General features: G+C 47.1%; 2 protein-coding genes across 3 annotated transcripts in view; both read left to right on the top strand.

Annotated features, from left to right (window-relative positions):
* Positions 1 to 13,715, top strand: part of Bcorl1 (BCL6 corepressor like 1) — a 72,176-nt gene that overhangs the window by 29,041 nt on the left and 29,420 nt on the right. Inside the window, exons 5-9 of the mRNA XM_036174673.1 lie at positions 1,918 to 2,008; positions 2,269 to 5,496; positions 5,605 to 5,664; positions 10,862 to 11,027; positions 12,400 to 12,480. Of these exons, the coding sequence (XP_036030566.1) occupies positions 1,918 to 2,008; positions 2,269 to 5,496; positions 5,605 to 5,664; positions 10,862 to 11,027; positions 12,400 to 12,480 (3,626 nt within the window). The remainder of the gene's footprint in view (positions 1 to 1,917; positions 2,009 to 2,268; positions 5,497 to 5,604; positions 5,665 to 10,861; positions 11,028 to 12,399; positions 12,481 to 13,715) is intronic.
* On the top strand, positions 9,468 to 10,284 carry LOC118574052 (signal recognition particle 19 kDa protein-like). 2 transcript variants are annotated; one of them, XM_036174672.1, is made up of 2 exons: positions 9,526 to 9,642; positions 9,712 to 9,960. In XM_036174672.1, exons 1-2 carry the CDS (start codon positions 9,526 to 9,528, stop codon positions 9,958 to 9,960), a joined length of 366 nt encoding a protein of 121 aa, XP_036030565.1. The 2 variants fall into 2 exon arrangements, with proteins under 2 accessions (XP_036030564.1, XP_036030565.1); XM_036174671.1 differs by having other exon boundaries at positions 9,468 to 10,284.

Genomic DNA, 13,715 nt, shown 5'->3' on the forward strand with positions numbered 1-13,715 from the left:
GAGGGTGCTCGCTGTGTATTCTGAGAAGGGAATGTGCTCCCGATGTATTCTGAGAAGGGAAGGTGCTCCCTGTGTATTCTGAAGAAGAGAGGGTGCTCCCTGTGTATTCTGAGAAGGGAAGGTGCTCCCTGTGTATTCTGAAGAAGAGAGGGTGCTTCCTGTGTATTCTGAGAAGGGAAGGTGCTCCCTGTGTATTCTGAGAAGGGAAGATGCTCCCTGTGTATTCTGAGAAGGGAAGGTGCTCCCTGTGTATTCTGAGAAGGGAAGGTGCTTCCTGTGTATTCTGAAGAAGAGAGGGTGCTCCCTGTGTATTCTGAGAAGGGAAGATGCTCCCTGTGTATTCTGAGAAGGGAAGATGCTCCCTGTGTATTCTGAGAAGGGAAGGTGCTCCCTGTGTATTCTGAGAAGGGAAGGTGCTTCCTGTGTATTCTGAAGAAGAGAGGGTGCTCCCTGTGTATTCTGAGAAGGGAAGGTGCTCCCTGTGTATTCTGAAGAAGAGAGGGTACTCCCTGTGTATTCTGAGAAGGGAAGGTGCTCCCTGTGTATTCTGAGAAGGGAAGGTGCTCCCTGTGTATTCTGAAGAAGAGAGGGTGCTCCCTGTGTATTCTGGGAAGGGAAGGTGCTTCCTGTGTATTCTGAAGAAGAGAGGGTGCTCCCTGTGTATTCTGAGAAGGGAAGGTGCTCCCTGTGTATTCTGAAGAAGAGAGGGTACTCCCTGTGTATTCTGAGAAGGGAAGGTGCTCCCTGTGTATTCTGAGAAGGGAAGGTGCTCCCTGTGTATTCTGAGAAGGGAAGGTGCTCCCTGTGTATTCTGAGAAGGGAAGGTGCTCCCTGTGTATTCTGAGAAGGGAAGGTGCTCCCTGTGTATTCTGAGAAGGGAAGGTGCTCCCTGTGTATTCTGAGAAGGGAAGGTGCTAGCTGGAGCCAGGTAGAGTTCTAGAACTGTTCCTTTGGAGAGAAAGAAGTGTCTGTCTGTTGTTGTTGTATTGGTTTGTTTTGCCATTTTTTTAAATTAAGTCAGGGTCTTAGTATGTAGCTTTGCTGGCTTGTAATTCCTTTTGTAGACCAGAGTCTAGGCTGGCCTTGTACTCAAAGAGATCTACCTGCCTCTGCCTCCTGAGTGCCAGGATTGAAAAAGATGTGCATCACCACATTCACTCCATTGTTGTTGTTTAAGACAGGGTCTCCTGTAGCCCAACTAGCTTTGAATTCCTTACTTTCCAGTCTCCAATTCTTAAGTATTCAAATTACAAGCACATGACACATACTTGGCTAAAGTAGTATTTTTAAAGAGCCTCTTATTGTCAGTGAGCAGATAGCCTCAAATCAGTGTTGTATGTGCTGGTAAATGTGAATGTATATGGGCTACAGGCATGCCAGGCCCATCGGATGAACAGGTGATTCAGATTTGGACTAGACACAATGAGAATGATGGTTTGCTTTGGAAGAGATTTACCCTAACATGGCACTTTCCATACAGACTTAAAAGAAGGTGGGATTTAAAACAAAATGAATTTGCATGCCTTTTGAGGCTTTTAGGTCACATCCATCTGTGTTTGGGTGATGCCTTGCATATCCTAGATTGAATGGTCACCTTGGTGGGTAAGCTCAAGGGAAAAGAAGGTGCTAAGATGGGGTTCGTCCACACTTTTGTGAGAACACTAGAAAGCAGAATAAGTAGCCCCCAAATTCTGGTCAGACAAGGCTCCTATTCAAGACCTTGCAAAGCCACGTGTGGAGGCTCTGCTTCGTCTCCTTGTGCCTCCTAGTACCCTGCTAGCTATCCCCTGAAGCTACCATGGGAAGTGAGACAGGAGGGTTTTGTGGGAAGCCAGGTAGGCAGGACCTTCTAGAGAAAGTGTCAGTGGCCTAAGTCTGAGCCTTATGTCCCTTTTCTGGTTGTGTCTTTCCTTCCAGAAGAGCACCTCTTTCTGATGAGGAGTCCACGACAGGTGACTGCCAGCACTTTGGATCTCAGGAGTTTTGTGTCAGTAGCAGTTTTTCCAAGGTGAGAAGCTGTGTGTTGTCACATGCTGCCCATCAAAGGGTGAGCTTTCTGGGGTCATGTGGCTGGCTTGGCCATTCTGAGAATGGGAGCAAGAAGACAGAAGTTGTTCTAGATGAGATAGAAATTGGTATGTATGTGCCCTGTCCTTTGCAGTTGGTTGAGTTGCAGAAAGGACCAGCAGTTACTTCTCAGGGGCTGCAGGACACTTGGATCAGCTGTGGGGAGCTTGCTAAGATGGGCATGCTGTTCTTTCATTGCAGGTGGAGCTCACAGCAGTTGGAAGTGGCAGCAATGCCCGGGGGGCAAACCCAGATGGCAGTACAACAGAAAAACTTGGGCACAGGTCAGAAGATCAGCCTGATGATCCCCAGCCAAAAATGGACTATGCTGGGAATGCAGGCGAGGCTGAGAGCCTCCTGGTGCCACTGAACAGCCCAGGAGACGGGCTTAAGCTGCCCACTCCTGATAGCACTGAGGCCAGCCATAGCAGGGCCAATTGCTCTTGGACTCCCCTAAGCACCCAAATGAGCAAACAGGTTGACTGCTCGCCAGCCGGGGTAAAGGCTTTGGACTCTCGGCACAGTGTTGGGGAGAAGAACACTTTCATTTTGGCAACTCTGGGAACTGGAGTCCCTGTGGAGGGAAGCCTGCCTCTAGTTACCACTAACTTTAGTCAGCTGCCGGCACCTATCTGCCCTCCTGCCCCTGGGTCGACCTCTGTGACCCCGTCGGTTCCCGATCCATTCCAAGTTCCCCTTTCTGTCCCAGCCCCAGTGCCCCACTCAGGACTAGTTCCAGTCCAAGTTGCCACATCAGCTTCAGCTCCTTCTCCTCCCCTAGCACCAGTGCCCGCTCTAGCGCCAGCACCACCCTCGGTGCCTACTCTCATCTCCGATTCAAACTCTCTCTCGGTGTCAGCCTCTGTCTTGGTGCCTGTACCAGCGTCTGCTCCCCACTCGGTCCCAGTGCCACTGTCAGCTCCTGCTCCTACTCCTCTCACAGTCTCTGTTTCTGCACCTCCCTTGGCCCTAATCCAGGCTCCTGTGCCTCCTTCGGCTCCCACTTTGGTCCTTGCTTCTGTCCCAACTCCGGTTCTAGCTCCCATGCCAGCATCCACGCCTCCAGCAGCTCCTGCCCCTCCATCTGTGCCAATGCCCACTCCAACCCCATCCTCTGGCCCGCCGTCTACCCCCACCCTTATCCCCGCTTTTGCTCCTACACCGGTGCCTGCACCCACCCCGGCCCCAATCTTTACTCCAGCCCCCACGCCCATGCCGGCTGCCACACCAGCTGCCATCCCCACCTCAGCACCCATTCCAGCCTCCTTCAGTTTGAGTCGAGTGTGTTTTCCTGCAGCTCAGGCACCAGCTATGCAAAAAGTCCCCCTGTCTTTTCAGCCAGGGACAGTGCTGACCCCTAACCAGCCGCTGGTATACATCCCACCTCCGAGTTGTGGGCAGCCACTCAGTGTGGCTACACTGCCAACCACTCTGGGAGTCTCTTCCACGCTCACGCTCCCAGTCCTGCCATCTTACCTCCAGGATAGGTGTCTGCCGGGTGTGTTGGCCTCCCCAGAGCTCCGCTCTTACCCATATGCATTTTCCGTGGCCCGGCCTTTGGCTTCAGATTCGAAGTTGGTCTCTTTAGAGGTGAACAGGCTCTCTTGTACTTCCCCATCCAGCAGCACTAACACCCAGCCTCCTCCTGATGGGATCCCTGGACCTTTGGCAGATACTTCCCTCACCACTGCTTCTGCCAAGGTGCTTCCAACTTCACAGCCTTTGCTGCCAGCCCCCAGTGGGAGCTCAGTCCCACCACACCCCTCCAAGATGCCAGGTAGCACCGAGCAACAAACAGAAGGCACTTCCGTTACCTTCTCTCCTCTCAAGTCACCTCCTCAGCTGGAGAGAGAGATGGCCTCTCCACCTGAGTGCAGCGAGATGCCTCTTGACCTCTCTTCCAAGTCCAACCGCCAGAAGCTTCCATTGCCGAACCAGCGTAAAACACCTCCCATGCCTGTGTTGACCCCTGTGCACACCAGCAGCAAGGCCCTACTTTCCACTGTACTGTCTAGGTCTCAGCGCACAACTCAGGCTGCCGGCAGCAATGTCACTTCCTGCCTAGGCTCCACTTCTTCGCCTTTTGTTATCTTTCCTGAGATGGTGAGGAATGGAGACCCAAGCACCTGGGTAAAAAACTCCACTGCTCTGATCAGCACCATTCCTGGCACATATGTGGGAGTGGCCAACCCAGTGCCTGCATCCCTGCTGTTGAACAAGGACCCCAACCTGGGCCTTAACCGAGATCCTCGCCATCTCCCCAAGCAGGAGCCTATCTCCATCATTGATCAAGGAGAGCCCAAGAGCACTGGTGCCACTTGTGGCAAGAAAGGTAGCCAGGCTGGTGCTGAGGGACAGCAAAGCACAGTCAAATCCCGTTATACCCCAGCCCGCATTGCCCCTGGGCTGCCAGGGTGCCAAACCAAGGAACTGTCCTTATGGAAACCTACAGGGCTGACAAATATGTACCCACGGTGTTCCATCAATGGGAAAGCCACTAGCACCCAGGTCCTGCCTGTTGGCTGGTCACCATACCACCAAGCATCTCTGCTTTCTATTGGCATTTCCAGTGCCGGGCAACTAACCCCCAGTCAGGGGGTGCCTATCAGGCCCACCAGCATTGTTTCTGAGTTTTCTGGTGTGTCATCTCTTGGCTCCAATGAAGCTGTTCATGGACTTCCTGAGGGGCAGCCACGGCCTGGGGCCCCCTTTGCTCCAGAACAGGATGCTGTCACAAAGAACAAAACTTGCCGAATTGCTGCCAAGCCTTATGAAGAACAAGTCAATCCTGTCCTCTTGACTCTCAGCCCTCAGACGGGGACCCTGGCGCTGTCTGTTCAGCCCAGAAGTGGGGACATTGGAGTGAATCAAGGACCTGAAGAATCTGAGAGCCACCTCTGCTCTGATAGTACCCCTAAGATGGAAGGCCCCCAGGCAGCCTGTGGCCTAAAGCTGGCAGGAGACACAAAGCCTAAAAACCAAGTGCTGGCTGCCTATATGTCCCACGAGCTGGTCTTGGCCACGCCCCAGAACTTGTGCAAGATGCCTGAGCTGCCTTTGCTACCTCATGACAGCCACTCTAAGGAACTCATTTTAGATGTGGTTCCAAGCAGCAAGAGGGGCCCCAGCACAGACCTTTCGCAGCTTGGAAGTCAGGTGGATCTGGGGCGGGTGAAAATGGAAAAAGTGGACGGTGATGTGGTCTTCAATTTATCCAACTGCTTCCGGGCTGATGGTCCCTCGGCAGTTCCCCAGAGGGGCCTGGCTGAAGCTCGGGCAAAAGCTGGGCAAGCTCGAGTGAAACGGGAGAGCGTTGGGGTCTTTACTTGCAAGAACAGTTGGCAACCAGATGAAGAGACAGAATCTCTGCCACCCAAAAAGTTGAAGTGTAACAAAGACAAGGAAATTGAGGAAGAGCCGCAGCAGCAGCAGCAGCAGCAGCAGCAGCAGCAGCAGCAACCACAGCAACCTCAGCAGCTGCAGCAGCCACTGCAACAACCTATGCAGCAGCAGCAACAGCAGCAGCCGCTGCCTCCTCCTCCACTGCTGCCACAGCCGCATGCTAAGCCTATGGTTCGGAGTTCCCTGGGATCCAAGGTGGGTGCCAGTGTATGGCTGAGAACTTCTGATGGTCTGCTTCACTTGTGGGTCTCTGCTGCGTTTGACCCCTCCCTCCCCACTCCTAGACAGTGTTCTTGCTTAGCCGTGTGAACAGAGCTGATGAATGGAAGGCTTTCCCCTTTTTAACTCATGGGCTCTGTATGTTATTTTTACCTGGAAAGGGCCTAGCTCAGTCCATGGGATGTAGGAAATGATTTCATCCTTGGGGCCAGGGAAGCCATTGTCCTAGATAAAGTTGGAAAGCAGAAGAAGGTATTGGTGAAGGAAATCACTTAATCACAGGCTTTTCCCTGAGGAACAATTCTTCCTGGTCCTTTAAAGATGATGGACTACTGGCCTTGGCAGTTTGGGGCCCAGGGAAGGAAGGAACTTTTTGATAGGATCATTTTGGCCCCACTTCTTCCTAGTTCTGTAACATTGATTAAGATTGCTACTTAATGTCTCTTACACTCAGTTCCTTCATCTCTGCAATGAGACAAATAATAGTACTTATTCAGAGGGTTGTTGAAAAGATCAAATGAGATGTTGATTGGAAATACCCAGAACAGGCAAATTGATAAGAGGGAAAGTAGCCTGATAGGTGCCTAAGGCTAGGAGATTTGTTGAGTAACCAATTAATGGGAGTAGGGTTTCCATTCAGGGTGATGAGAAAGTTCCTGTAGGAGGCCAATGGTGATAGTTACACAATTCTGTGTTTATACCAAAAACACTTGCATTGTACATGTAAGTGAATTGTACAGCATAGCTCAGTAAAGCTGTTACAATTAATGAGATGGTGTATGAGTGCTTAAAATAGTACTTGGCACATAATTAAGCACTCAGTTGATGTCAGTGGCTGCTTTTGTTTTTAGTATCACAAATAGAATGGCTCCTGCCCTCATGGAGTTTATGTCTTGCCGTGTTGACTTAATGACAGGTAGGCATAGCCCTTCCTCTAGGAGATGACTGCTTCAGTAGGCCAATTGAGAAATGAATGGAACAGAGAATAAAGTTACAGGATAAGGAGAAGGCAACCAGCACTTCCAGTTTTTTTTTCCTTTGGAAACCAAATAATCCAGGTGTTTTGTCAGGTCCCATTTTGTTGAGAAACATGTGATTGATAACTAAGCTAAGCTGAGGTGTTAATTCAAAACAGCCCACTGCTGGGGGTGGCCAGGAGGCAGACTAGGCTCCTGTTACTTGCTTGAATTATGTTTCTTTCAAAATTTTTATTACATTTATATTTATTCTGTGCTCATGTGCATATATGTGTGGTACATGCATGCTGTGTGGAGGTCAGTGGACAATTTCAGTTCTCTTTCTTCTGTGTGGGCACCAAGGATTGAACTCAGATCATTGTATGTAGCAGCAAGCACCTTCACCTGTTAATGCATCTTGCCTGCCAAAGAATTATGTTTTATTTTGATGCTGCCCGTACTTTATTCTTATCTTTTGAAATGTATACCAACACTCTGTTAACCTGAACACTGATCTTGATTTCTCCATCCTCCCAACTTCTCGTGTAGTTGGAATGCATCATATATTTTTACTTTCACTGCTGCCATGGCAGAAGATACAAGAAGAAATCTCTTCTAGATGTTCTGTTATGTCTACCTTAGGAAGTAAAAGTTAATGATCTCTACTCAAAAGAGGCAGCTAAAAACAATATTTAGAAGTAAATAGGACGTGTTCAAATTTTATGTGCATTTAACTTTATTTCTCTTGGCTTAAAATAGTTGTTCTTTGGATGTACCTGAAGGTCACATTTTAAGTAATCATCCTCATCTTTCTCTTTTCTCCCTAGTTCTTTGTTTCCTAACACGTTGGTTCATAGGAATGGCAGTAACGAGTTTCATTCAGCTTAGTCCTCTGCTGAGTAATGGGAATGGGTACTTCCTGTGCCTGGAGAATTAAAGGTTCTTTCTCCTCAAATATCCCATCAGTAAGATAGCTGCCATCTTGTTTACTGGAACTAGAGTTTGGTAACCGTACTGGAAGGTGATATAGATGTGATTATGGGGAAACGTGTTAGTCTTCATCCCAGTGACTAAGTATTTGAGAAAACAATGAGAGAAGAATAGTTTGTTTTGGCTCACCGATTCAGAGATGTCAGTCCGTCATAGTGAGAAGAGTGTAGTGGAGTAGAACAGCAGCCCATGGCAGCCAAAAGAGAAGGGAGGAGGGAGAGAGAGAGAATGAAAATGCTTATACGAATGAATGCATGTCTTGCAGTACTGGGCTCCTATTTTCCTATTTTGTGTTTGGGTGTGCTCATTGTGAGTATGTATACATGTATGCAAGTACCTGTGCAGGCCCAAGGTCAGCCTTGGGTGTGATTCCTCACTAGTTGTCCACTTTGTGTTTTGAGACAGTGTCTTTCTCTGGAACCAGGAGCTCACCAATTAGACTAGACTCATTGAGGGACCCACCTAGCTCTGCCTCCCCAGTGCTGGGATTAAAAGCATGCACTACCACACTTAACTATTTTTCTGGTGATGAAACTCAGGTCCTCGTGCTCTTGTAGCAAGTACTTGCCCTTCTGAACTGTCTCTCTAGCCCATCACTTTTCCCTTTTTTATCTGGGTCCTTATCCTATGATATGATGCTCCCTACCTTTAGGCAGATCTCTTCCATCCTTAGTTAATTCCCTCTGGGAAAAAACCCAGATACCCCCAGAGTTATATAGCAGTTTGTCAATCCAACCAAGATTTACCACCATATAACTTCAAGTAGGATTTTTGTTGTTTGCTTTTTTTTTTTTTTGAGACAGAGGTTTTCTGTATAATCCTGGCTATCCTGAACTGGCTCTGTAGACCAAGTTGGCTTTGAACTCAGAGATCTACCTGCCTCTACCTCCTGAGCGCTGGGATTAAAGGCATGCCCCACCATGCCCAGCTGACTTTGAGTATGTTTAACGTTTCCTGTTGTCTTAAAACTTAGTTTCATATTCCCTAGATCTACAGTACTAGAAACATCTATCTTATCCCATTTCTTTTTTTTTAAAGATTTATTTATTTATTATGTATACAGAAGAGGATGCCAGATCTCATTGCAGATGGTTGTGAGCCACCATGTGGGTTCTGGGAATTGAACTCAGGACCTCTGGAAGAGCATTCAGTGCTCTTAACCTCTGAGCCATCTCTCCAGCCCTTATCCCATTTCTTGTTTAGTGTCATGGAGGGACCTCAAAGCTTGTGGAAATCTGTGGCTTTGGGATGGAGTTCTACAGTGTGTAAGCTGATAACCCAGCAGTAGGTGAGAATGGGACTGAGCAGAAACAGTTGATGAAAAGGCAGCAAATAGGGAAGGAGATTCTTGAAAGCTGATGAGAAGAGGCCCAGCTCTATCTTTCTTACTGCAGATGTAAATGAGCTACCTTGCAGGGTGGCCTGGTAAGTGACATCCCTTAAGTTAGTGTGGATGCTAGACTGTGTGGTCCAGGAAAAGTCAGTTGACCTCTTGTCTTAGAGTCTCAGTTTCTTCATCTGTTCATTGAGGTAGTTGTTATGATAAAGCAAATGGTAGCATTCAAAGTGATACAGAGCTGGGTGGTGGTGGTGCACACCTATAATCCCAGCACTCGGGAGGCAGAGCCAGACAGATCTCTGTGAGTTTGAGGCCAGCCTGGTCTACAGAGCTAGTCCAGGACAGGCTCCAAAGCTACAGAGAAACCCTGCCTCGAAAAACCAAACCAAACCAAACCAAACAAAAAAACAAAAAAACAAAACAAAACAAAACAACAACAACAAAGTGATCCAGAGTGTAAAGCAGCCTTTAATATATACTCAACTTTGCGAGTCAACTTCCAGCTGGTGTTCGGCCTGGAGCACTGGTGGGGCAGTGGGGACTACTGTAGAGATGGCTTGTGCAGCTGCAAAGTCCCTAGCTGACCAGGACAGGTTTATTTGTATCTACCCCGCTTACTTAAATAATAAGAAGACCATAGCAGAGGGGAGGCGGATTCACATAAGTAAGGCTGTAGAAAACCCTACTGCTATGATTCAGGACGTATGCTCAGCAGTTGGACTGAATGCATTTCTGGAGAAAAACCAAATATACTCCAGAGAATGGATGAACCATGATGTTCAGTACAGAGACAGAGTCCAGGTACAGCTCAAACAGGAAGATGGCAGCCTCTGTCTTGTACAGTTCCCATCATGGAAGTCAGTGATGCTGTATGTAGCAGAAATTATACCCAAGCTAAAAATAAGGACACAAAAAACAGACAGTGCTGACCCCAGTCTTCTGCAAGGAGAGGGGAGTAAAAAAGGGAAGGGGAAGAAGAAGAAATGATGTGGTGTGAATGTGAAGCATGCAGTTCTGCTGTGAGAGACCTGGGCATCTTTGTGTTTGAGGGAGCAGCTTTTTGTGTCTGTCATTTAACTGAACTATAAACAGTGCGTCTCCCATCTTCATCAGCAGTTAACAGTGAGATAAGTTTACACCCAAAGTCTGCATCTAGCTTTTATACTGTAAAAAGGAAAGGGGTGTGTGTGGAAGAAAGAAGACTATTTTTAACAGAAAACAACTGTCCCGTAAGTTACTTGAAATCCTGTATCTGTTTGTTCTCTGTGTAAACACATATTTCAGGTAAATAAGTTGAATAAAATTTGAAATACAAATGTGAATGGTATAGCAGGCCTGGCCCTGTCCATTGTGTTCATAGGGAGATGGGAATCGCACCTCCTGGGTAATGTTCTCCTTGCTGTAGTTGAATCCATTTTCTGGCATTAACTGACACATGAGAAAAGTTTTTCTTGACTATTCTCAGAATTATTTTCAATTGATAGTAATACCATTCACAGTGTAAACCATGTAGCTATCCAATTTACAGAAGAGACATTTTTGTTTAATGCTTATTGCTTAACTTGTGTATGGGTATGCACAATATGGGGCCTGACTTTGGACCTTATAAAACAACTTTGGATGTTTGTTCAGGGGCCATGAATACAGATTCTGTAGATATCTTTAAAGTTATGTGGATGCCTCAAGGGACCAGCAAGGGCATTTGACTCAGTCCAAGAGAGCCTTTATAGCCCACTGTATCCTATAATACCATGACACACACACTGCCAGTCCTAACTCTGGGAACTTCATATCCATGTGTGAGTAACAGGCACATAACTTGACCTTGGAAGAGGGTTCTTAAGAAGCAAAACTGACCTCAGATCTGACTCTTTCTACCTTTGCACAGTGCCGGAAGCTGCCTGGAGACCCCCAGGAACCCATCAAGAAAAGCCCCAGAGTGGCTTCAGATTCAGGAAAAGAGCACAATGGAGTCAGGGGAAAGCACAAGCACCAGAAGCCAGCAAAGCCAGAGTCCCAGCCTCCAGGAAAACGAGCTGACAGCCACGAGGAAGGTAGGCCCCAAAAGCTATACACGACCTTGTAGCCTGAGCACCAGAGGGATCCAGTGGAATTTTGGTGGAGAGAGAGTAGCTGAGAGATTGAGTAGAAAATGGATCCTTCTATGCTGTGGACTAGAGCTAGAATTGGAACCTCTGAAGTCACCAGCCAGGGAGGATGGATGTATTCTGACCTAATGTGTTAAGAGTGGCACACATTCTGAAGTCTTAACATTGAATAGGTGGCAGTCCCACAATAGAGTCATCAACCCATTTCCACAAGGTGGGATTAAGGCTCAAAGAAGAAGCAGTTGTAAGAATACTTAGACAGCTTGGGTGGTGGTGACGCACACCTTTAATCCCAGTGCTTGAGAGGCAGAGGAAAGTGGATCTCTGTGAGTTTGAGGTCACCCTGGTCTACAGAGCGAGATCCAGGACAGGCACCAAAACTACACAGAGAAACCCTGTCTCGAAAACCAAAAAATAAAAATAAAAATAAATAAATAAATAAAAGAAAGAATACTTAGACAAAAACAGCAGAATTGGGATTTGTAACACTATTTTCTCTACCTTTTGGTATGTTGGGAAACTCCCATTGTAAAAAGATAAAAATCAGCCGGGCAGTGGTGGCACATGCTTGTAATCCCAGCACTGAGGAGGCAGAGGCAGGTGGATCTCTGTGAGTTCTAGGCCAGCCTGGTCTACAAAGCTAGTCTAGGACAGGCTCCAAAGCTACAGAGAAACCCTGTCTCGAAAAAACCAAAAAAAAAAAAAAAAAAAAAACTGACTAGTTTGCTTGCTAGAAAGGTTTACAGATGTCTCAAACCCTTTTATCAGTTAAGAATGTTTGGGTTGGGTATGGGGTATATTTGACCTGTATATTCTGTTGTAGATGACCCAGGCATTCCTGGCTGCAGTAGTCCATGTTTATGACCTTGCTCATTGGACAGGACCTAACTCCTCTACTTTGCTCTTGTATACCTGTTTCCATTTGACCACCTCCTGCCTTACCTTTCTAAGGTCCATTGAGGTTGCTCTTGTGTGGAATAGGCTACAGCTCAGTTAGAATGTAACGAACATACAACAACCTTTGAGTTATGTAGGCAGATATTCTACTTTGGGACATGCTGGTGAATTGATTGGGTGCATAGGCTTTATTGATGCCAGTAAAAATGGCCCATCCCCCAGTTTTCAAAACCACCATTCCCAAAGAGATGGGTAGTGGTGGTAGCATAAGGAGAGTCAGCTGGGGTAAGCCAGGGTAACTGCAGGGTCAACCCAAACCTTTTGGTTTTCTCATTGGAACATCGCCATGTCGCCTTTCTGGTTTATAGATTTCTAATTGTGATATTCCTGCCTTCTGCCCCCAAACCACATGTCACTCTAGGTTCCTTGGAAAAGAAAGCGAAGAGCAGTTTCCGTGACTTCATCCCTGTGGTTCTGAGCACTCGGACACGCAGTCAGTCTGGTGAGTGAGACCAAGAGTAAAAGCTTGCCTTGGCTTCTTTGAAAAGGTAGACAATGGGCTTGATTTTGCCATTGGTGCAGGTAGATAGTTGGCATTTTGCTTCCCTGTGCTAAAATGATAGGCTCCTTGCAGGGACAAGAGAGTCCTGGATAGGGGCAGAGGGATCATCTACAGTTGTAGGTGGTTTGCTTAGCTATGTTAGATTAGGGATTTGACATTATCTCCTGTTTAGAGCCAGTGATGAAAAGGGGAAAGGCCCCTGCCACTCAGGAAATTTTGATAATGCCTGTCACATAGGGTGATGGGATTAAAGCCTAAAGGTTGAATGTCTGCACTTGAGATGGGCCCCAATGATCATAAGATGCATCTGCAGCTCCTTTACTGATATGGCAGAAAAGAGGAAGAGGAGGAGGTGGCTCCCACCCCAACTAAGAGGAGAAAGGTGCCATTGAGTGTTCTGGGCAGGCACAATCACTTTTGGTTCATTGAACTTGTCTAGGGTCTAAAGAAGATAGTCGTTTCCAGCTTGTGCTCTTTTTGGCTGGCTCTCTGTTGGTACACAGGACAGAGATGGTTGCCTGCATTCATTCAGATTTCCATGCAAATTGGAAGAATGGAGAAGCATGGCCTGATGAAAAGTCAATGATCTTACGTCCTGTTAAGTGCCACCTCAGCACATGGCAAGCTCTATGGTAACTGGGGCTTATAACCTGGAGGCCTCACAAAGTCCTGAAGTGTCCTCTGAATCATCAAAGAGCGATTACATTATGGCCAGTCCCATTTTTGTGTTAAACACATTGTGCTGTATTTGATTCTTTGGAAATTGGTGATTTCTGTGTGATTTCTATGGTGATTGTGTATTAACCATAATATTAGATTAACTAGAACACTCTGTTCCCTGCCTGGTCCATATAATGCAAAGTTTAGTGGGCTAGTTGCTGTCTTTAAGCAGTCTGACCAACTTGAAGCTTTGGTCAAGGGTTGTTTTTTCCTTCCAACCATTTCTGTCTTCTGCTGACCTCACTGGGGTCTAGGGATTGTTGAGTTAATAGCTGAGCTTTGGGAGAAACATGGTAGTGTTGCTTCTAAGAAAGCTGTTAGATCTCCTGTAGTGTAAAACCAGGCCAATTTAGAATTGTGCTTTTATTGTTAGCAGTGTTAAGGGTAAGTGAGGAGAGAGAAAATAGCCTCTTGGCAAGGTGGCCCAGGAGAGTAGGAAAGATGCTGTTTGTCCC

The sequence above is a fragment of the Onychomys torridus genome, chromosome X, assembly GCF_903995425.1.
Source record: "Onychomys torridus chromosome X, mOncTor1.1, whole genome shotgun sequence".
In the NCBI taxonomy this organism is placed as follows: domain Eukaryota; kingdom Metazoa; phylum Chordata; class Mammalia; order Rodentia; family Cricetidae; genus Onychomys; species Onychomys torridus.

Bases quoted from the DNA above. Each gene is read 5' to 3' on its own strand.
- LOC118574052 (XM_036174671.1), top strand. From the start codon at position 9,526: ATGGCTTGTGCAGCTGCAAAGTCCCTAGCTGACCAGGACAGGTTTATT.